At 39.8% G+C, this 25,550-nt stretch overlaps 1 protein-coding gene across 1 annotated transcript in view; it reads right to left on the bottom strand.

Annotated features, from left to right (window-relative positions):
- The window catches only part of PLD5 (phospholipase D family member 5), a gene marked incomplete at its 3' end in the record, with an annotated part of 495,790 nt that overhangs the window by 74,475 nt on the left and 395,765 nt on the right, over nt 1-25,550 (bottom strand). Inside the window, exon 5 of the mRNA XM_079935705.1 lies at nt 21,454-21,581. Within this exon, the coding sequence (XP_079791831.1) occupies nt 21,454-21,581 (128 nt within the window). The remainder of the gene's footprint in view (nt 1-21,453; nt 21,582-25,550) is intronic.

Raw genomic sequence — 25,550 nt, 5'->3', positions numbered from 1 at the left:
TATGTGGCTACCAGAAACTTTTAAATCACATATGTGGCTCACGTTAGTGGCCTGCAGTACATTTCTATTGGACTGTGCTGCTTTAGAGATCTGAACTGCCAAGAGCTGAGAATTGACTGCTTAGTGGACTAACCCTCCAGCTGTTCTGATGGACTGCTTTCTCAAAAGTTTAAGCACATCTCTTGTGTCCTGAACAGGAAGCAGTGATTGGACAGTTTTCCCTTTTCATAGAGGTAAAGTCATAGTCATCCTGAAGGCCAGGATCTCCATAGCTGGCTGAGATGTATATAGGTTGGCTAATGCTGATTGGTTCATGAATACTAGAATTTTAGAATTCATGTGTTGCTTTCAATGATTGGTGTCCACTTTTCCCCTGTGGACAGCTCTCACTTGTCTGGACTGTCAGTGTTCTTCTCTGACATGTGACTTCTTACTGGCCATAGCTTGGAAATTAATTAGACCCATGGTGAGCCTAAGAATAAACAGATTTTGAATAAGGCCCAATGAGGTGCTCCAATAAGTAAAAGGCTGCAGCTTTGGGGAGTTTTACCTGTACACAGTCTTTTTGCATATTTTTTGGCTCTTGGTTGTATTCCAGTTAGAGAAGGCCCTCAGATGTCTAGTTTCTAGATCTGTGGGAAATCACTGTAAATGTGGGACGTCTGGACCACTGATTCAGGCACAGGTAAAAGGAGTGTTGCATAAAAACCGGAAGTTTGGGTTTCACTCCCAACTCTGACATTAACTGAAGGAATAATTCCAGGACATTCTTCAATTTCCTGATTTGTAAAATGAAGCTTCTAAAGCCTGTCTCATGTATCTCAGGGCTGCTGTAGGGATTAAACAAATCAGTGTTCACGGGGAATTTCTAAAAAGTATAAAGCTCTTACTGAAAACTATGAACCTATTTGCATTTCTATATATTGTTTGGTTTATTTTAGTCCATGATTTCTCCCACAGGTTTCTGAGAATGAAATTAGAATAGAATACACATAACCAGCACCACAGGCCAAGTCAGAAGTAGATGAGTATTTTTAGACAGTTCTTAAGGTCCAAATATTGTACATTCAACCTGACTAAAACAACATAGAAGTAATTTAGCGGTTTGTGGGTGGGGTTAGGAAAGCCATGTTACAATGGTACAAGGCAATGGAGCTAATTTTTTATACTTAGTTTGCTGAGAGAATTAAGCTTCAGAAAAGGTTTTTTAAAATATGACAGTTACATTTTGTTGAACTCAGCAATAAAGGACTGAAGTGACAGCTAATTATAATAATAGATAGTTGAGCTGTAAACTTGAAGTATGCAGAATGATTTATGGGTATAAGAGTAGTATTTTAGCAAGACATTGTATCAGGATAATACATTCCATTTTTTTTTCAATTAAAATATGAAAGTCATAAAGTAGGAAAAAATGGGGCGATAAAATTTACCTAAGTGAATCTTTGTTAATATATTTGTTAAAATAAATGAATTTCCTAGGTCTGACTGAGCCCTCGAGGTAATCCAGTGAAACATATTTAATAAACTTTTATTGAAGGAAACAAAATCTGTATGTATATATTCAACAAGCTTTACCAATTAGTTTACTTCCATAAATTTTTATTGAAGGAAACAAAATCTGTATGTATATATTCAACAAGCTTTGCCAATTAGTTTACTTCCATATTAAAAACAAAACAAAATAAAACTCCATGGTTAAAATTGATCTTTTTCTGCATATAAAAATTTATTTTCATAATGAATAGCATATTCTTAACAATCATGAAGGAGATGTTAGAAATGTTACTAAATTGGTGTGGACCAGCTTTTGGTGGAGGTCACTGCTCTGTCACCAAGCCCAACATACAAACTGAATATGTGTGGCCAGGCTTTTGATATGACTCATTTCTCCTGTAATTTCCAGTCCTCTCATATGTTATGGCTTTAAGACTTACATGGTTAGTAAACACACTCTAGTTTGTTAATTCATGCATTCATTTGATATAAGTTTTTTAAGCAACTAACCTATAGATGCTGGGATTTCATGTAATAACCCATAGGCAGGTGACTTCCCAACCCGGTTCTCAATACAGGCAGCCAGACGCCTATCTGGGATTCTAAAACCAGCCTTTGGGAAAGTGGATGGTAGGAGTGGGGGATTAAGAAGAAGGCTTTGTTCATTCCTGAGAGGTTGAATATACAAATGGACAATGGCCAGACCATATATAAAAATACAACTCTGACCCACAACTTGTAGCAACCAGCCAGAGAGCCAAACAATAACCCCTGTACTTGATTAACTTGATTACCAGTTACCCTCATTTTGTCCCGTTTCCAATTTAGGACCAACCAGAGAAAGCCAAATATGTACCCCTAACCAATTACATAGGATACCCTACTTCTAGTTAGTTCTCCTACAACTTCCCTATGCTAACAGCCTCCAATCAGCTTCTTCCCCTTTTTCACTATAAAGTATAGTTTTCCCACTCCTCTGTCTGCCTTTGAGTCTCTGGCAAATGCAAGTGGTAGTGGCTGACTACCTTGCTTGCCTATTCTCATTTGGGTGGTCTACATTTATGTCCATGTCCCTGTTCACCTTCCTCTTGTTAGTACTGTTCTAACAACTTGCTTAAATCTCTCTAAGGTCTTGTTTCTGAAAACCAAGACTTTAGCTCTATCTCCCAGATTTGTGCTACGTGTAAATTTGGTCAGTTGCCTTCTAGCTATTACTATTGATGATAACCTTGAACAGCACAGGATGTAGAATAAAGCTCTATGGTTAAGATATGAGAGACCTCCCTTCAGAGGGAGACAACCCCTAGCCCATGCCCCTTCTGTGCCGCTGCCCACCATGCCGTACTGTTAACCAGACCATGTGTTAGGGAGATTTACAAAATCTTTGCCAAAGATAACAAACTCTAAGCATTCCCTTGATCTACTGATCTAGATAACTTATCAAAGAAGGAAAACAGTTTCCTTGTCATCAACTCTACTGGCTACTGAGCAGTAACCAGGCTGCAGGTCCAGTGCTCGGGTGTGTGAGATTCCATCTGATCCCTAACAATTGTATGAGGTTGGTATTATTAGTCAATTGCTGAGATAAATTTAAGCTCACGGAAATAAAAAAACTTGCCCACAGTTATATAATTATAAGAGATAGAAAAAAATTCAATTTTAGTTCTATCTGACTCCAACTACTATGCTATATTGACAAGCAATGCTCTTAGTAACGACCAACAAAAAATAATGAGAACGGCAAAACATTAAATCCAGGTTTACCTTCTATTTTCAGAAGTATAGTGCTCACATGAATACAAGCCAAAGTCTACATGGGAGGGCTACTTTTGAAGTACCATATTGAATTTTGGACATTGTATTTTAAGAGAAACTTTAACCAAATGGATTATATCTAGTAAAAAGAAGTGGCCAGGATAGAGATCTCAAGACATGTTACCTAAGGGGCCATTACAGATACCTGGGTTTATCACATCACTTAGGACAGACTGAGGAATCAGGTATTGCAGGGACATATGAAGGAAAAATCTGGTAGTAAATTTCACTTGAGAATGACCTACTAACTGAATTTCATCTTTGGAAAGGCAAACAGGAGAGAGCAAGTGTTGCTCTTATTTCTTCACTTAATTGCACAAACTGAGACTATTTTACAATAGACAATAAACTGGCTTTGTGAGAATGTCTCTCAGGGCAGATTAGGAAAGGGGATTTCCTACTTATGCCTCTTTTGAACAGTATTTCTGCCGAATTGTTACTTTGAAAATTGTAGAAAATAAGCATGGCTTTGTTACTGAAAATCTGTCTGCAAATACATTTCTTTTACATGAAATAGGGACTTCCAGCTCCTCATTTACTTTAGAATTCATATGCAAATAAAAGTGACCTTCCTGAGCAGGCCAGGTAATCTTCTAAATCAATACTGGAAGAATTAATCCTTTGTTTTCCTTCATTACATGTTGTCTAAGGCATATTAATTTTTTCTATTGCATTTGCTATTGAATTGTCTTTTGCTTTGGTTCGTTTTCATTTTGGTTCTGATAACTGTTACTTGCATTACCAATGCCCATTTCCATAGGAGCTAAAACATGTCTCTAGAAAATCATAAATTCTGAAAACGTCAGCTCAGTGCTAGCACTGAACAGTGGTGACAGGATACGCTACAAAGCAGTGCCCTCCTTTTGCCCTCTGGCACAGCCACTCAGTCTTCAAAACTCTACCTCAGTGCTTTGTTCTTTTAACTGAAAGAAAAGGGGACAAGAGGGAATCAAAGACACTTTAAGCCTCAGCACCCTTTCTCATCGCTAACGTCAGACTATGATTTCAACCCACAGGGAAACTTGAAAGAAGTGACCAGCCTGGTGAGGCAGAAGGAGTGCAATTCTTGTCAACATCTTACCAAATGGTTATTGTCAGAAATAGCAGCTATGATGAAATCAGGAACTTTAGGGTCAATCAAGAGCTATCACTATTTGGGTACTCAAGCTATTAGATAAAAAGCATCAATATTGGCCAATTTCTTTGCTGTTTTTCCAACTGCCCATTGGACATCAGAATGGCCCCTGGCCTCCTGATATTCCCATTTCTGCTGACAGTATGGTCCTTCTCCCTGTTGGCCCAGCTCCATCCAGATGCTGGAACAATATACACTGTTCCCTCTGACTCATTCCTTATAACCCATGAGTCCTTATGACACAGCTTTGCCGGCAGGCTGGCAGGCTGGAAACTCAGGTAGGATTTCTATGTTGCAGTCTTGAGGCCAAATTCCTTCTTCTGAAAACCTCAGTCTTTGCTCTTAAGGCCTCCAATTGATTGGATGAAGCCCTCCCATGTAAGGGAGGATAATCTACTTTACTCAAGTCTATTTATTTAAATGTTAATCACATCTAAAAAATACCTTTGCAGCAATATCTAGACTGGTGTTTGAATAGACAAATGGGCACCATAGCCTAGCCAAGTTGGTATATAAAATTAACCTTCGCACCACCATAATTCAATCCTGTCGCTTCCCCCTTTAATCTTGGCCATAGTCTATCTCCCTACTTTCCTCACTCCTGAGCTTGTACACTTTCTCTAGATTTGTTCCAGTGTTGTCAGGTCCTGGCCCCATCACAGATCTTCAGTGTTTCTCCCATAGCCTGCAGGACTCAATCCACATCCTACCCCAGGTCGCTGCCTCTTTTGATCACCAACACAGTCACTGGAATACCTCATCATAGAGCTCCTGTGCTCCTTGCCCCAACAGCTGGCCTGTTTTAAGAGATACCTTTCAGGTCTATTCAGAATAAAGGTGGACTAAGATTAAAATACATATTAACAGAGTAGGCTTATTCCTCTTTATTATAATTATATTTTAAAACATTATTTAAATATTTCCCCTCTACAGAGTTGCCAGAGTCTTGTGACCAATGAACCCATTGAACCTTGCCTCCAACTCCAGGCTAGTAGTTCATTTAAGAGGGTATGCTTGAAAAATTATAAAAGTAACTTTTTCTAAAAGCATGATTTTTACATTTTCCTTTTCAGCTTCTTCTACTTCAGCACCATGCCCCAAAGCCCTGTGGTTTGAAGACTGTTTTGCCCTTTTCTTTCTACTTCACACGCTGGCTAGTCTTTTGTTTGCTTTGTTTGTGCTGTTTTTTTTGTTTCCTCTATATGTTTTTAGGAGCTCCTAAGATTCACAAATCAAAACCTCTAAGTGCAAAAGCCTGTGATGGTGTTCTTTTCTCTCCCACAGGACTCCCTGTGGCCACGGATTCTAGGGGAGCACCCTGAACCACTGCAGGAGAATACAGAAGCACACACGTTGACTTCCTAGTCTTTGAAATTCAACCCAGAGGTTAAGTGAGTTTGTAGATCTCAAACACTGAGCAACAGTAGGTATCATTCTGTGGCCATCATGTCATCATGGGTTTGCAATCAGAAAGATGTGAATGGAAAGACAAATATCATATGATATTGCTTATATCTAAAAAAAGGGTACAAATGAACTTATCTACAAAACAGAAATAGAGTTACAGATATAGAAAACAAACTTATGGTTACCTGGGGGTAAGGGCTAAGTTAGAAGATTGGGATTGACATATATACACTACTATATATAAAACAGATAACTAATAAGGACCTACTGTATAGCACAGGAAACTCTACTCAATACTCTGTAATGGCCTATATGGGAAAAGAATCTAAAAAAGAGTGGATATATGTATATGTGTAACTGGTTCACTTTGCTGTACACCTGAAACTAACACAACATTGTAAATTAACTATACTCCAATAAAAATTAAAAAAAATAAAGATGTGAATGAGTGAAGGTGTCTAGATAATAGTGTTGTTCATTTTTCTTAAAGAAAAAGAGAGAGAGAGGAGATTTACTGTTTAGCATCACAGCAAAATCATGAAAGAAAATGATTTTTCATAAATGTAAATATATAAAAAATATAAATATATAAATGTAAATATATAAAATAAATGTAATTTATTTAAAAAACTTATTAGCAGTAAAGTAAGAGTGAAGGGTTTGGAACTGGATTGCTTTGGTTTGAATTCTTGCTTTGCCACTTCTTGGAAGGTGACCTTGGGTAAATTACTGATTTGTGTCTCAATTTCCTCCTTTGTAAAGTAAAGTGATGATAGTAGTATTTACAAGAAAGAGTTATTGTGAAAATTAAATGAGTTCATACTCTTTAATGCTTAGAAGAATACCTAGCATAGAGAAAGCCCTCAATACACTGAAGCTGTTATTATCATTAGTTTTATTTCTCTTAGAATAGATTTAAGGCAATCATTGATAGCAATAATCTGATTTCACTAGAAAACTTCACAAAATATAAAGCTAATGGGTTGGATTGAGTCTGATACTTATAATTCTTCATGTAACCATTAGCCTCACCCACGACTTTGCTCAAATGAAAAAATCTGTTCTAACGCACGGAAATTTTTGTGCGATGTGTTATGTCTCATGAGGTAAACCAAAAAAAAGGCCCACATAATCCAGCACAGTTGAAAGGAAAACTAATTTAAAGTAGATGATTTAAGTGTAACAACATGATCCCAAATAGCAAGAACTAAGGGGAAAGGGTGGACAAAGTAAGAGACAGCATTTGTGCCTACGTGTAAAGAGGAGACAGTGAAATGGTGGGTGTTGATGTAAGAGAAGTAGGTGAGCAGTTGACATATAGATGCAGGGGAGCTAATGGGATGCTAAACGTTCTTGCAGAAGAGTTTTAAACTCCACCCCCTCTCCAGCTATGTCTCTTCTCTATCCCATCAATGAATATAGTCTCTTCCAGGAGGAAAATAGGAAAGACTGTTAAGAGAAATTAAAATTAAAATGAGACATTTTAGTTTTTAAGAGTTTGGTTTGGCAGTGAAAGATGAGAAAATGACAACTTTGGGTTAATTCATATATGAATCCCAAATTGCCAGAAGTGAAATGAAAATTTCAGACTCTGCCAACTTAATCGTCAATATAAAGAATATGAGAATCATCACCAAATGCCTAATTCCTCTACAGGTTAGTGAGTATTCTATTTTATAAGAGAGAAGAGCAGCAATAGGATCTGTTCTAGTTTTATTTTTCAATATTATCTTTATTTGGAAGATGGAGATTATATCCATCCTTAGATAGCTATGAAAAATGAAGTAGTGTATATATAAAGCTATTACCACAGTGCCTGGCACAGAAATAGAGTAGCCTTTTGGAAAAATTGACACAAAGATATCTTCCCCACCTCTTCCCAAATCCCTGACCTCAACAGAGTCTAACCTGCTATTAAGTTTACAAACAACAGAAGAAAGCAGAATTCCACAAAAGAAGTCCACGTGGGAAGTCCTTGGTGGCTTACTCATTTTGTTAAAGCCTGCAACCTTCCCCCCAACCCACCCAAGGCTGTCCTCCCCCAGAGACTGTTTCCATGGGCAGCTGGCGAGTGTGACCCTTCACCAATCCTCACTTTAAGGGGCTATTTGGAAAGCTCAGCACTTTTTCACAGTTTCCCTCTCCGTGAATGTATTATGAATTATAAAATGAGTTTAGTTTTAAGTTCTTATAAAACATTTATTCCATACTTAAGAAATAGCATGTTAATTCATTTAGGCTTTTAAAAGCATAACTTTGCTGGTATATTTGAGTTGAAGGACAGAAATCTAAGAAGTCCACTTTGTTTACTCTCCCTCTCATTATGTGGTTCAGGAGCTGAGAACAAACCAGCATGGGACAAGGTCAGAGGGATATCTCTTCTAGACAGACCTGGAGGGCTCAGTGGCATGCAATGGCAATAGTGGAGAGGTTGTAATTCTCCAGCTCCTACTGAGAATGACATTAAAGGAAGCATAAGGAGTTGACTTGTCCTTAAGAAAGGAGCTTGATTAGTCATGAAACAGAGAACCAGGTCCAGGTACTTGCCCACTTCTTCCTCTGGTCTTCTCTATAACTGAAGGGAAACCAGCTACCACTTAGGAATGTGTAAACAGGGAAAGATCATAAAATAGCTTGTATTCTTCATATGAATAATAGGAAATAACTTGAACCTTATCTTTGCTCTGTATTTACCATGTTTAAAATGGGGAAATTTTCATATTTTATGATGATCCATTTCAAAAGGAAATAATATCCAAATGGCTATACAGATTGAGAATAAACATTTAAAAGATCAACCTACTTTCCTACAAAACAAACAACTACAAAACAAACAACTAATAGCAAAGACAAAGGAAGGATCCTCATGCAGAGAAACCAATACTTGAATATATGTATGTCTGTCTATCTAAGGGAAGAAGTAGAAGGAAATAAAGTAAACAAAGATAACTTGTTCAAAAACTTGGAGAAAAATGTCATTAAACCTCAATAATTCAAACCTCACTCAAGTGAAATTCATAGAAGTTTAAACCCTATCAGCTAATAACAGTTAATAATAAAGAAAATAAAATTTAGTGGTGGGAAGATGCATTTTCTTTAAAAAAAACAACAACAAATGATGCTCAAGTTAAAAACCACTTAGCGGGGGGGGAGGAATCAAGATGGTGAAATAGGAGGATGTGGAATTCACCTCTCCCTCCAAGTACATTAAGAATACATCTACAAATGGAACAAGTCTCACAGAGCACCTGCTGAACACAATCAGAGGACCTTGGACACCTGAAAGGACAAGAAAAATCCCCACACAACCAGGTAAGACAAAAGTAAGACAAAATAAAGACAAAAAGAAAAGAGGAAATGGGATGGAACCAGCGCCCCTGGTGGGGGAACTGAAGGAGAGGAGAGGTTCCTGCACACTGGGAAGCCCCCTCACTGGTGGGGAAATCAGCTGGGACAGAAGGGGAGCTTTGAGGGCTCAGAGGAGAGCACAGCAACCAGTCTATGGCAGGCAGGACACAGTAAGACCTACACGGATGGTCTGTGCTATAGCCCTGTGTGCCGCAGCCTGAGACATGTCTGCTGGTGTGGATGGGGGCTGGGGGCTGGGTGCTGGAAAGTGGGGTTTGGAGAGCAGACCCAAGGAGGGGACAGCTGTTGGCTGTGAAGAGACAGCCTGAAAGGATGAGAGGAAGGAGCTCCACAACTGGGAACGTTCGTGGAAGAAGCGCAGGCCGCCATAGAAGCAGGGTGCCACTGTTGAGTGGCGCGCAAGGGGTGGGGCCGCCACTGCAGCCCCCTTCCCCATGTGCTGGCCCCTGCCTCCATGGGCACTAGGAGGGGTGCCCACCTGAGCAGGCGTGCGTGCCCCACCTATTGCTGCCTCTGCTCTGCCTGCCTGGGTAGGTGTGTGTGCTCTGTCTGGGGCAGCTTTGGTAGAAGCTCCTGGTGGGAGGCACACATGCAGAGGTGGGGCTGAAACCACAGGTGAGCCCCAGGGGCCATGCAACTAAGGAGGAAGAGTTGAAATTTCTCCTTGCGGCTGTGGGAACTGTGGATTTACAGCCTCGCTTCTGGCTTTGTAAACTCAGTGCCTGTGGGGTAACCAAATGGATGAGTGCTCCCACAGCTGAGACGGGTCTAGCTTTAGTGGCTGTAGGCTTTGTGGGCACATACATGTGGGGATTGGACCAGGCCAAAATCTGAGCTGCCTTCATAGCTCCCACAGCAGGTCCAGCTACACAATTACTGCAGTCCTGGAACCTGACTTCAGTGGATCTGCACAGGTGGCCTGGTAAAAACAATGCCTGAGATACACCAGGGCCAATTGCCAGCATACCCCTCGTTAGGCGGGGCTGAGAGCACGTCCAACAACAGTGTAATCTGTGAGCCAACGTGGGGTGAAAAGTGACAAAACAGAGTACACTCACAGGTGAACAGCTACAAAGGAGGAAAACTCAGTGGCTTCCTTCCCAGTGGGAGTGCTCTAATCCTACCTACCTCGCGCCATAGATCAGAAACACAGGTCAGAAACTGATCTTGGGGCCTCTAGTCCAACAACTAGGGAGCAGACCCCACATCTGACAGGGCAGTGACAACCACAGAGCAAAGGGGAGGCCCTGCTCAATATCCAGTGCAAGCTCTGGTCACCGCAACATCAGTCATACCTCCTGTAAAGGGGATAATGGCCAGCATACACTGAGGAAAGAGGTAGCAGACGTTCATTCTAAAAACAGCCCTCGCACCAAAAAAATATTAAACCTACACAGGCTACACAAAAACTTTCCCACATAAAAGTAGCCCTCCAAGAGAGTCTGAGGGTCAAGGATTGGGAGGAGGAACCCCCAGAACATTTGGCTTTGAAGGGCAACTGGGTCTGAGCATAGGAGTTCCACAGGGTTGGGAGAAATAGACTCCACTCATGTGCACTGGGACCCAGGACAAAGCAATACCTCCATAGGAACTGGTGCTAGACCTAAGTAGGGGTCTTAGAGGGTCTCCTGGGGAGGCAGAGGTTGGCTTTAGCTCACTATGGAGGCAAGAACACTGGTGGTAGAGGCCCCAGGGGATATAGATCAGTGCCGAAATGGAGGTCCCCATTTTGGCACCAAGACCCAGCCCCACCCAACAGCCTATAGGCTCCAGTGTTGGGACACTCAGGCCAAACAACCAGCAGGTTGGGAACACAGCCCCACCCATCAGCAGACAGGCTGCTTAAAGTCATATTGAGCTCACAGCTACCTCAAAACACACCCCCTGACATAGGGTGTCAAGAATGAAAAGAAATGAAGAAAGTCTCAGAGATGTCGGGGACAATGTTAAACGTACCAACATTTGCATTATAGGGGTCCCAGAAGGAGAAAAGAAAGAGAAACGACCTGAGAAAACATCTGAAGGTGTTATAGCTGAAAACTTCTTTAACATGAGAAAGGAAACAGTCACTCAAGTCCAGGAAGTGCAGAGAGTCCCATACAGGATGAAGCCAAGTATGAACACACTGAGACACATATAGTAGTGTGTATCTGTTAATCCTGTACTCCTAATTGACCCCTCCCCACCCCTTTCCCCTTTGGTAACCATAAGTTTGTTTTCTAAGTCTGTGGGTCTGTTTATGTTTTGTAAATAAGTTCATTTGTATTATTTTTTTAGATTCCACATGTAAATGATATATGATATTTGTCTTTCTCTGTCTTACTTAGTATGATAATCTCTGGGATCATCCATTTTGCTGCCAGTGGCATATTTCATTCCTTTTTATGGCTGAGTAGTATTCCATTGTAGATATCCATTCATCTTCTTTATCCATTCATCTGTTGATAAGGTTGCTTCTATATCTTGGCTATTGTAAATAAATCTGCTATGAAGATTGGAGTACAAGTATCTTTTTGAATTCGAGTTTTTATTTTTTCCAGATAGATTCCCAGGAGTGGGATTGCTGGATCATAATGGTAGCTCTATTTTTAGTTTTTTAAGGAACTGCCATACTGTTCTCCATAGTGGCTATACCAATTTACATTCCCACAAACAGTGTAAGAGGGTTCCCTTTTCTCTACCCCCTCTCCAGCATTTATTATTTGTAGACTTTTAGATGGTGGCCATTCTGACCAGTGTGAGGTGATACCTCGCAGCGTTGATTTGCATTTCTCTAACAATTAGCAATGTTGAGCATCTTCTCACTTGCCTATTGGCCATCTGTATGTCTTCTTGGAGAGATGTCTGTTCAGGTCTTCTGCTCATTTTTTCATTGGGTTCACTGTTTCTTTGATATTGAGCTATATGACCTGTTTGTATTTTGGAAATTAATCTCTTTTTGGTCACATCATTTGCAAATATTTCCTCCATAAATATCAGTTGAGTGGGGCATGAATAAATGAATCTGTATCATTGAACAGACTATGTCCTGAAATTTGATTCAAAAAATATGGTTGTGAACCCCCCTGCTACCCAGGTGAGTACCACAGCCCTCTGGCTTCTGCTTGCCTGGCCGAGATGTAGGGACTTGTCATTGCTGGGTAGCCCAAAAGGCGGACAGGAAAGAAGGGCTTTCTGATTTGCTGGTAGAGGGTTGAGTTTCTGAGTTCGCACAGGGCACTGGCTGGCTGTGCAGGCTTCAGTGTGACATGAATTAGGACCTGTTGCAGCCTGTTCCCACCCCACCCTCACTGGACCTGGGAGGTTCAGCTCAGGTGGGAGTGAGCTGCCCTCCACTGCCTGACACACAGGTGACTCCCCACCTCTGGCACTCTGCGCTTCCTGGGAGGCAAACCTTCAGTGCGGGCCCAGCTGTGTGTGGCTTGGGGCACTCCTAGCGCAGGTTACATCTTATATATAGAAGAGTTAGGACAAGAAACCTGAAGGGAAAAGAGCATCAAATCTCTTCAAGGCCAATCAGATTCCAAATATGATTCCCCAGAAATTTGGGACAGGAGCCTTTGACCACCCTAAGTAGGAATGATATGAGTGTTCCAGGGAATGCTACAAGAGAAAAGGCCATGTGAAGACACAGTGAGAAGGCCACCACTTGCAAATTGAGAAGAGAACTCACCATAACCAACCCTGACGGCACCTTCACCTTAACTTTTGGCCTTCAGAATTCACCCTTTTCTAAAAAAAAAAGATAGTGTTACCCCTGAGGGAGAGGAACACGAGGGCAGAGTAGAAGGATGTGAGCTCACCCCTCTCATGAAAACAACAAAATCACAACTAATTGCTGAACAACCATCAACAAAAACACTGCAAACTACCAAAAAAGATATTCTACATCCAAAGACAAAGAAGAGATGAGAAGGTAAGAGGGGCACAGTTGCAATAAAATCAAACCCCATACCTGCTGGGTGGATGAGCCATAAACTGGAAAATAATTATATCGCAGAAGTTCTCCCACAGGAGTGAGAATTCTGAGCTCCATGTTAGGCTCCCCAGCCTGGGGGTCTGGCATCAGGAGGAGGAGCCCCCCAGAGCATTTGACTTTGAAAGCCAGCAGAGTTTGCAGCAACTCCACAGGACTGGGGGAGAGAGAAACTCCACTCTTGGAGGGTGCACACAAGGTGTTTTATGCACCAGGACCCAGGAAAGAAGCAGTGACTTAATAGGAGCCTGGGCCAGATCTACCTGCTAGTCTTGGAGGGTCTACTGGAGAGATGGAGGGGGGTGGCTGTGGCTCACTATGGGGACAGAGGCACTGGTGGCTGTGGTTCTGGGGAGTGCTTATGGGTGTGAGCCCTCCTGGAGGCTGCCATTTTCTGACCAAGACCTGACCCCACCCAACAGCCTGTAGACTCCAGTGCTAGGATGCCTCAGGCCAAACAACAAACCAGATGGGAACACAACCCCACCCATCAGGCAGCCTAAATCTTCCTGAGTCCACAGCAGCCCACTAAACACACCCCGTGGCATGGACCTGCCCACCAGAGAGACAAGTCCCAGCTCCACCCACCAGTGGGCAGGCACCAGTCCCTCCCAAGAGAGAGCCTGCACAAGCCTCTTAGACCAGCCTCATCCACCAGGGGGCAGACAGTGGCAGCAAGAGGAACTACAACCCTGCAGCCTGTGAAACGGAAACCAGAATCACAGAGAGTTAGACAAAATGAGATGGCAGAGGAATGTGTCCCAGATGAAGGAATAAGATAAAACAACAGAAAAACTAAGTGAAGTGGAGATAGTCAATCTGCCTGAGACAGAATTCTGAGTAATGATTGTAAAGATGATCCAAGGACTCGGGAAAAGAATGGCTGCACAGAGCAAGAAGTTACAAGAATATTTTAGCAAAGAGATAGGAAATATAAAGAACAAACAAACACAGATGAATAATACAATAACTGAAATGAAAACTACATTAGAAGGAATCAATAGCAGAATAAATGAAGCAGAAGAATAGATAAGTGAGGTGAAAGACAGAATGGTGGAAATCACTTCTGCAGAACAGAGTAACTAAAAATGAATGAAAAGAAATGACAACAGTCTGAGAGACCTTCAGTACAACATTAAACACACCACTTTCACATTATATGGGTCCCAGAAGGAGAAGAGAGAGAGAAGGGGCCTGAGAAACTATTTGAAGAATTATAGACAAAAACTTCCCTAACATGAGAAAGGAAACAGTCACCGAAGTCCAGGAAGCACAGAGAGGCCCAGGCAGGATAAACCCACGGAGGAATATGCTGAGACATATAGTAATCAAATTGACAAAAATTAAAGACAAAGAGAAAATATTAAAAGCAACAAGGGAAAAGCAACAAATAACAGACAAGGGAATTCCCATAAGGTTATCAGCAGGTTTTTCAGCAGAAACTCTACAGCCCAGAAGGGGGTAATATAATGTATCTAAAATGATGAAAAGGAAAAACCTACAACAAAGAATACTCTACCCAGCAAGGCTCTTGTTCAGCTTCGATGGAGAAATCAAAATCTTTACAGACAAGCAAAAGCTAAGAGAATTGAGCACCACCAAACCAGCTTTACAACAAATGCTAAGGGAACTTCTCTAGGTGGAAAAGAAAAAGCCACAACTAGAAACAAGAGAACTACAAATGGGAAACCTCACCAGTAAAGGCAAACATACAGTAAAAGTAGGAAATCATCCATGTACAAATATGATCTCAAAACAAGCAATCTTGAGAAGAGGAGAGTACAAATATAGGATATTGGAAATACATCTGAAATTAAAAGACCAGCAACTTTAAAAAACCTTGATTATATATAGATTGCTATATAAAAACCTCAGGGTAACTGCACACTGAAAATCTACAATGGATACAAACACAAAAAAAGAAAAAAGAATGCAAGTACAACATAAACTTAGTCATCAAATCATAAAGGAAGAGATCAAAAGAAGAAGGGAAGAAAAAAGACCTACAAAAACAAATCCAAAAGAATTAACAAATTGCAGTAAAAACATACATATTGTTAGTTACCTTAAACAAAAATGGATTAAATGCTCCAACCAAAAGACATAGACTGGCTGAATGGATACAAAAACAATACCCATATATATGCTGTCTAAAAGAGACCTACTTCAGATCTAGGGACATATATAGAGTGAAAGTGAAGAGATGGAAAAAGGTATTCCATGCAAATGGAAATCAAAAGAAAGCTGGAGTAGCAATACTCATATCTTACAAAATAGACTTTAAAATAAAGACTGTTACAAGAGACAAGGAAGGACACTACATAATGATCAAGGGACCAATCCAAGAAGAAGATATACCAACTGTAAATATATATGCAGCCAACATAGGAGCACCTCAATATATAAGCCAAATGCTAACAGCTGTCAAAGGGTAAATCAACAGTAACACAATGCTAGTGGGGGAATTTAACACCCCACTTACACCATTGGACAGATCACCCAGACAGAAAGTCAATAAGGAAACACAGGCCTTAAATGATACATTAGACCAAAAGGACTTAATTTATATTTATAGAACATTCCACCTGAAAGGAGCCAAATACACTTTCTTCTCAAGTGCACATCGAACACTCTCCAGGATAAATCACATATTGGGCCACAAATCAAGCCTTGGAAAATTTAAGAAAACTGAAATCATATCAAGCATCTTTTCTGACCACAAAAATAGATTAGCAGTATACTACAGGAAAAAGAAAACTGTAAAAAACACAAACACTTGGAGACTAAACAATATGTTACTAAACAACCAATGATCACTGAAGAAATCAAAAAGGAAATAAAAAAATACCTAGAGATAAATGACAACAAAAACATGACAATCCAAAACCTGTGGGAGGCAGCAAAAGCAGTTCTAAGAGGGAAGTTTATAGCAATACAATCTTACCTAAGGAAACAAGAAAAATCACAAATAAACAACCTAACCTTACACCTAAAGCAACTAGAGAAAGAAGTACAAACAAAGCCCAAAGTTAGTAAAAGAAAAGTAATTGTAAAGATTAGAGCAGAAATAATGAAATAGAGATGAAGGAAATAATAGAAAAGAGCAATAAAACTAAAAGCTGATTCTTTGAAAAGATAAACAAAATTGTTAAACCTTTAGCCAGACTCATCAAGAAAAAAAGGGAGAGGGCTCAAATCAATAAGATTAGACATGAAAAAGAAGTTACAACCAACACCACAGAAATACAAAGGATCATTAGAGACTACTACAATCAACTATATGGCAATAAAATGGACAACCTAGAAGAAATGGACAAATTCTTAGAAAGGTACAACCTTCCAAGACTGAACCAGGAAGAAATAGAAAATATGAACACACCAATCATAAGTACTGAAATTGAAACTGTGATTTTAAAACTTCCAACAAACAAAAGTCTAGGACCAGATGGTTTCACAGGTGAATTCTATCAAACATTTAGAGAAGAGTTAATATCTATCATTCTGAAACTCTTCCAAAAAATTTCAGAGGAAGGAACACTCCCAAACTCATTCTACAAGGCCACTATCACCCTGATATCAAAACCTAACAAAGACACCAAAAAAAAAGAAAATTATAGGCCAATATCACTGATGAACATAGACTCAAAATTCCTCAACAAAATACTAGCAAATGAAATACAACAACACCTTAAAAGGATCATACACCATAATCAAGTGGGATTTATCCCAGGGATGCAAGGATTCTTCAATATATGCAAATCAATCAATGTGATACACCACATTAACAAATTAAAGAATAAAAAACTTATGATCATCTCAATAGATGCAGGAAAAGCTTTTGACAAAATTCGACACCGATTTCTGAAGAAAACTCCCTAGAAAGTTTGCATAGAGGGAATCTAACTCAACATAATAAGGGCCATATATGACAAACCCACAGAAAACATCATTCTCAATGTTGAAAAACTGAAAGCATTTCCTCTAAGATAAAGAACAAGACAAAGATGTCCACTCTAGCCACTTTTATTCAACATAGTTTTGGAAGTCCTAGCCACAGCAATCAGAGAAGAAAAAGAAACAAAAGGAATCCAAGTTGGAAAAGAAGTAAAACTGTCACTGTTTGCAGGTGACATGACACTATACATAGAAAATCCTAAAGATGCTACCAGAAAACTATAAGAGCTCATCAATGAATTCAGTAAAGTTGCAGGACACAAAATCATTACACAGAAATCTCTTGCATTACCATACACTAACAATGAAAGATGAGAAAGAGAAACTAAGGAAACAATCCCATTTACCATCACATCAAGAAGAATAAAATACCTAGTAATAAACCTATCTAAGGAGGCAAAAGACCTATATTCAGAAAACAATAAGATACTGATGAAAGAAATCAAAGATGACATGCACAGATGGAGAGATACACCATGATCTTGGATTGGAACAATCAATATTATCAAATGACTAAAGCAATCTACAGATTCAATGCAATCCCTGTCAAATTACCAATGACATTTTGCACAGAACTAGAAAAAAAAAATCTTAAAGTTTGTATGGAAACACAAAAGACCCTGAATAGCCAAAGCAATCTTGAGAAAGAAAAACAGAGCTGCAGGAATCAGACTCCCTGACTTCAGAGTATACTGCAAAGCTACAGTCATCAAAACAGTATGGTACTGGCACAAAAACAGAAATATAGATAAATGGAATAGGATAGAAAGTTCAGAGGTAAACCCACGCACCTATGGTCAACTAATCTATGACAAAGGAGGCAAGAATACACAATGGAGAAAAGACAGTCTTTTCAATAAGTGGTGCTTGAAAAACTGGGCAGTTATATGTAAAAGAATGAAATTAGAACACTCCATAACACCATACACAAAAATAAACTCAAAATGGATTAAAGACCTAAATGTAAGGCTGGATGCTATAAAACTCTTAGAAGAAAACATAGGCAGAACACTCTCTGACATAAATCAAAGCAAGATCTTTTTTGATTCTCCTTCTGGAGTAATGAAAATAAAAACAAAAATAAACAAATGGGATCTAATTAAACTTTTGCACAGGGCTTCCCTGGTGGCGCAGTGGTTGAGAGTCCATGGGCTGATGCAGGGTACATGGGTTTGTGTCCCAGTCCGGGAAGATCCCACACGCCATGGAGCGGCTGGGCCCATGAGCCATGGTCGCTGAGCCTGCGTGTCCGGAGCCTGTGCTCCACAATGGGAGAGGCCACAACAGTGAGAGGCCCGCGTACCGCAAAAAAAAAAAAAAGTTTTGCACCGCAAAGGAAACAATAACAACATGAAAAGCAACCCACAGAATGGGAGAAAATATTTGCAGATGAAGCAAATGACATGGGATTGATCTCCAAAATATACAAACAGCTCATGCATCTCAATAACAAAAACAACAACAACAAACAACCCAATAAAAAAAAGTCTGGAAGATCTAAATAAATAGACATTTTTCCAAAGAAGATGTATAGATGGCCAAAAAGTACATGAAAAGATGCTCAGCATCACTATAATAATGATAAATTATTGCACTACAATAATCAGATCTAATAATTTGCATTATTAGAGAAATGCAAATCAAAACTACAATGAGGTTTTACCTCACAGCACTCAGAATGGCCATCACCAAAAAAATCTACAAACAATAAATGCTGGAGAGAGTGTGGAGAAAAGGAAACACTCCTACACTGTTGGTGGGAATGTAAATTGGTACAGCCACTATGGAGAACGTTATGGAGGTTCCTTAAAAAACTAAAAATAGAACTACCATATGATCCAGCTGTTGGGCATACACCTGGAGAAAACCATAATTTGAAAAGATACATGCACCTCAATGTTCATTGCAACACTACTTACAATAGCCAGGACATCGAAGCAGCCTACATGTCCATCGACAAAGGAATGGGTGAAGAAGATGTGGTACATATGTACAATGGAATATTACTCAGTCGTAAAAAAGAACAAAATAATGCCATTTACATCAACATGGATGGACCTAGAGATTTTCATTCTGAGTGAAGTAAGCCAGACAGAGAAAGACAAATATCATGATATTGCTTATATGTGGAATCTAAAAAAATGGTACAGATGAACTTATTTACAAAACATAGAGTCACACAGGTAGAAAACAGTCTTATGGTTACTGGGGGGGAAGGGGGAGGGATAAATTGGGAGATTGGGATTCACATATGCACACTACTATATATAAAATACATAACTTAATAAGGACCTACTGTATAGCACAGGGAAATCTACTCAGTACCCTCTAATGACCTATATGGGAAAATAATCTAAAAAAAAGTGGATATATCTATATGTATAACTGATTCTCTTTGCTGTACAGTAGAAACTAACACAACATTAGAAATCAACTCTGCTCCAGTAAAAATTTTTTAAAAACTACTTAGCAGAATTTACATATAATTAATATTGTTACAGAACCAATTTTATCTATTTAATATGGGAGATCCAGATGAAAATTTCTGGGCAAAAGATACTTATTGGTTAATTTTTTGTAAGTACAAAAAAAGCAAAAGTTAGACCCAGAGATTTCCATAAATTAGACTATTTTTCTCTAAATACTCTAAATTATTGAGGTTTTATACTATCTTTGCCTTACTTATTTCTGAGGTGCTGATGTTGCTGTAATCACTATTTTTATACGTGTGTTTGAAGGGCCATCAGACACAAGATAAACAGAATCAAAATTTATATTTTTCATATCAGAATTAATATTGGAAGAAATTTGCTTAAAACATTCAATACTGAAACTCAACTCTGAGCTGACGTCTACTTTTTTTTAAAATGGATGCAATAATAGCGTTTACCTCATAGGATCATTGTGAGGTTTTAATTAAATAATCCATTTACATGGCTTAGAACACCTTGCATTCAATATAAGCTAGTTATTGTTGCAATTATTATTATTTATACTATTATTTTATTCAGAATCATTTTTATATCAGTAGGTAGCACCTAATTTTCTGAGCAAATATAAAATAAACAATGTTTTGTCATAATCTTTGATGGTGCTTTCAATTCCAAAATGAATTACGGCATTTTCTTACAGTGTCCCCTCCTCTGCTGGGGAGGGAGACTGTCTTATTAGAGATACCAAGTACTTGGCCCTTGAGACTGGGCTACTGACTGTGACTCCTCCTCACATGCAAAACTAGAAAACCACCTTAGATAAGTTGTGCTTTGGCTCCACACTATTCCATGGAGAGGGCAATAATTGGGTTTTTAGTATTTCATTTGCCCATTTCTTTTACAGCTGAGCACTTTTATTTGCCTCACACATTAAAAGAGGAAAACTAGATGGAATATGTGTGCATGAAAGACGGTAGTTTAAGAAGGAAAAGAGTGGAAACTGGGAGGCAAATGGTTAAAGGCCTGAAGCTAACAGTACAAATATAATATTACCCTCTGTCAGATTTATCCCACGTGGTGTTTTCTTTCAAGCTATGGCCATTGTGTGTCTGCACATCAGTGCTTTTTTCCCATAGGAATAAATAGAAGTGCAGTAGAATTCAATGTCATTTCAGGGATCCTAATATTAAAAGAGCTCAGGTAAAACATTGTGTGTGGGCTCTGTGCATGCATGGTTGACTGGTCAGTCTTCTTATGCATCCAATGATGAAGAACTTCCAGCCACTAGTTGACAAATGGGAAGAAGGTGATTTATAATCCTCCATGGATCACCTTTGGCACAAATAAATACATGAAAATTAAAAGACTGTTCAAGTATATTTTCAAGATATTTGAAGTTAATTATTTGCAAAGGGAAAGATGAAGACATCTTTATCTTAAGATTTTTTAAAGGGATAAAACTATTATTCTACAATATGTGATCCTAGACTGAATTTATGTTTTCCTGTTTCTCATAGATTATGTGATCTCATCCTGAAAATTTACCTTTGTGTAATATAAATTACACACAAACATGTTCTAAAGAATCTTGGAGTAGCATCTGAGTTATAAAAGTGCTGAAGCAATGGCAGTTCTTTTGGTAAAATGATTCTGACAAAGAAAGGTTTATCATTTCATTTTAAATGAAGGTGAACCTACTAAAACTATGCAAAATAACAAAAGCTGTAGGTTTAATTTCCCTCAACCACAGTAGAGGTGACTGAATGCTTTATGGAGGTGGTAGGTTTTTTTGTTGTGTTTGTTTTTTTTTTTGGAGGTGGTAGTTTTGATGCTGACAGAACACTGACTTTATGTAATGAAAAGATTACCTGTCCCAGGGACTGCCAGTCCAAACCAGCACTGCCGATGTAAACATGCTGTTTGTCCACAATCCAGAAGGAGGACTGCAGCCGGCCCTTGTTGTAGGCAGTCATGTTCATGTAGGTCACCTCAGCTCCTAGGAGTTCAAGGAAATCCCAGTCAGCCTCTGTGTCAAGGCCATGAACATGCAGTCAGTCACGTACCGGCAGAAGTACTCGTTTGCATCCATCACAGTTGGCATTCAGGGAAGCCAAATATTTACATTAGTTAAGTGCAGAGAGGACCCTCAAGGAGTTACTTTATTCCCAAAGAGAATACAAAGGGAAAAAAAAAGAATAAGTTTTTCCCTATGTATAGCTCCACATGGTGACAAGATCATGGCTTCTCAAGTCAGATCTGACTCAAATCCCCGCTCCTTGATTTATCACTCAAATGGTGAGATAGGTGTGCCATGCTCTTTTTTCTTTTACTTTTGGGATAATTTTCATACAATTTTGCAATCAATAAAAGATCAGTCTTGCTTAGTAATATGCCTTTCCTCAATAAGAAACTGGCCTTCTTTTTCTTTATTGAAGTATAGTTGATTTACAATGTTGTGTTAGTTTCAGGTGTACAACAGTGATCCAGTTATGTATATACATACATATACATACATACATACATACACATATATATATATATATATATTTCAGATTCTTCTCCATTATAGGTTATTATAAGATATTGAATATAGTTCCCTGTGTTATACAGTAAATCCTTGTTGTTCATAGGAACTGGCCTTTCTATACTTTCTGTATGTTAGTTTCACCTTTTACCCTTTCACTTGCCTTAACTTCTTTGTTTCCCTCTTCATTATTTAATTTGGATTTGGTTTCTTCCTAGCCTTTCTTTATCTGATAATTCTTAATATCAGCAACGGGGTTATTCAAGACTTACAGAAATGTAAGGTCAACTAGGTCACCCAGACTATTGTTAAAACCAAAAAATTCACTTTAAGATCTGAATTTAACCAATTGTTCTATGCATCATGTGTCATAATCAGTTGTCAAGCTGCTATGTACTGCTGCCTCAGGACTATGTGTTTACAGCTTCTCAAAAGGAACATATACAGGGGGACCTTCAAGATGGCAGAAGAGTAAGACGTGGAGATCACCTTCCTCCCCACAAATACATCAAAAATAGATCTACATGTGGAACAACTCCTACAGAATACCTACTGAACGCTGGCAGAAGACCTCAGGCCTCCCAAAAGGCAAGAAACTCCCCACATACCTGGGTAGGGCAAAAGAAAAAAGAAAAAACAGAGGCAAAGGAATATGAATGGGACCTGCACCTCTGGGAGGGAGCTGTGAAGGAGGAGATGTTTCCACACACTAAGAAGCCCCTTCACTGGTGGAGATAGGGGGTGGGCGGGGGAAGCTTCAGAGCCATGGAGGAGAGGGTAGCAAAAGAGGTGCAGAGGGCAAAATGGAGAGATGCTCTCACAGAGTATCAGTGCCAACCAGCACTCACCAGCCTGAGAGGCTTGTCTGCTCACCCGCTAGGACGGGTGGGCGCTGGGAGCTGAGGCTCAGGCTTTGGAGGTCAGACCACAAGGAGAGGACTGGGGTTGGCTGTGTGAACACAGCCTGAAGGGGGCTAGTGCACCACAGCTAGCTGGGAGGGAGTCTGGGAAAAAGTCTGGAGGTGCCTAAGAGGCAAGAGACCATTGTTTCGGTGCGCGTGAGGAGAGGAGATTCAGAGCACCACCTAAATGAGCTCCAGAGATGGGCGCGAGCTGTGGCTATCAGCGCAGACACCAGAGTTGTGCATGAAATGCTAAGGCTGCTGCTACAGCCACCAAGAGGCCTGTATGGAAGCACAGGTCACTATCCACACCTTCCCTCCCAGGAGCCTGTGCAGCCTGCCACTGCGAGGGTCCTGTGATCCAGGGACAACTTCCCTGGGAGAACACTTGGAGCGACTCAGGCTGTTGCAACGTCATGCTGGCCTCTGCCGCCGCCGGCTCGTCCCGCATTCCATACCCCTCCCTCCCCCGGCCTGAGTGAGCCAGAGCCCCCTATTCAGCCTCTCCTTTAACCCACTCCTGTCTGGGCGAAGAACAGACACCAGAGGGCGACCTACACGCAGTGGCAGGGCCAAAACCAAAGCTGAACCCCAGGAGCTGTGTGAACAAAGAAGAGAAACAGAAATTTCTCCATGGAGCCTCAGGAGCAGTGGATTAAATCTCCACAAACAACTTGATGTACCCTGCATCTCTGGAATACCTGAAGAGACAACGAATCATTCCAAAATTGAGGCGGTGGACTTTGGGAGCAACTGTAGACTCGAGGTTTGCTTTCTTCATCTAATTTGTTCCTGATTTCATGTTTATCTCAGTTTAGTATTTAGAGCTTACTATCACTGGTAGATTTGTTTATTGATTTGGTTGCTCTCTTCCTTCATATATATATATATATATATTTTTTTTTTTTTCTTTTTCCCTTTTTGTGGGTGTGTGTATGTATGCTTCTTTTTGTGATCTTGTCTGTATAGGTTTCCTTTTACCATTAGTCCTAGGGTACTGTCTGTCTGTTTTTTTTTTTCTTTTTAGTATAGTTTTTTAGTGCTTGTTATCATTGGTGGATTTGTTTATTGGTTTGGTTGCTCTGTTTTTTCTTTTCTTTTTTTTTTTACTTTTTTTAGTTTAATAATTTTTTTTATTTTAATAACTTTATTTATTTATTTATTTTTCTTTTTATTTCTTTCTTCTTTTTTTCCTCCCTTTTCTTCTGAGCTGTGTGGCTGACAGGGTTTTGGTGCTCTAGCTGGGTGTCAGGCCTGAGCCTCTGAGGTGAGAGAGCCGAGCTCAGGACTTTGGTACACCAGAGACCTCCTGGGACCATGTATCAATCGGTGAGAGCTCTCCCAGAGATCTCCATCTCAACACTAAGACCAAGCTCCACTCTACGACCAGCAATTACCAGTGTTGGACACCCCATGCCAAACAACTAGCAAGACAGGAACAAAACCCCACCCATTAGAAGAGAGGCTGCCGAAAATCATAATAAGTTCACAGACAAAACACACCATCGGACGCAGTCCTGCCCAACAGAAAGACAAGATACAGCCAGGTCAACCAGAACACAGGCAGCAGTCCCCTCCACCAGGAAGCCTACACAACCTACTGAACAAACCTTACCAACTGGGGGCAGACACCAAAAACAACGGGAACTATGAACCTGCAGCCTGCGAAAAGGAGACCCCAAACACAGTAAGTTAAGCAAAATGAGAAGACAGAGAAAAACCCACCAGACCAAACAAATGAGGAGGCAGTCTACATGAAAAAGAATTCAGAGTACTGATAGTAAAGATGATCCAAAATCTTGGAAGTAGAATGGCAAAAATACAAGAAATGTTTAACGAGGACCTAGAAGAATTAAAGAGCAAACAAACAATGATGAACACCACAATAAATGAAATTAAAAATTCTCTAGAAGGAATCAATAGCAGAATAACTGAGGCAGAAGAATGGATAAGTGACCTGGAAGACAAAATAGTGGAAATAACTACCACAGAGCAGAATAAAGAAAAAAGAATGAAAAGAATTGAGGACAATTTCAGAGACCACTGGGACAACATTAAATGCACCAACATTCGAATTATAGGGGGCCCAGAAGAAGAAGAGAAAAAGAAAGGGACTGAAAGGGAAAAACCTACAACAAGATTACTCCACCCAGCAAGGATCTCATTCAAATTCTATGGAGAATTCAAAAGCTTTACAAACAAGCAAAAGCTAAGAGATTTCAGCACCACCAATCTACCTTTACAACAAGTGCTAAAGGAACTTCTCTAGGCAGGAAACACAAGAGAAGGAAAAGACCTACAATAACAAACCCAAAACAATTAAGAAAATGGTAATAGGAACACACATATCGATAACTACCTTAAATGTAAATGGATCAAATGCTCCAAAGAAAAGACATAGACTGGCTGAATGGATACAAAAACAAGACTCGTATATATGCTGTCTACAAGAGACCCACTTCAGACCCAGGGACACATAGAAACTGAAAGTGTGGGGATGGAAAAAGGTATTCCATGCAAATGGAAATCAAAAGAAAGC

The sequence above is a fragment of the Stenella coeruleoalba genome (genome assembly GCF_951394435.1).
Source record: "Stenella coeruleoalba genome assembly, chromosome: 1".
NCBI lineage: Eukaryota > Metazoa > Chordata > Mammalia > Artiodactyla > Delphinidae > Stenella > Stenella coeruleoalba.
Note: the sequence above shows the minus strand (reverse complement) of the source record. Positions and strands in the feature narration are given on the sequence as shown.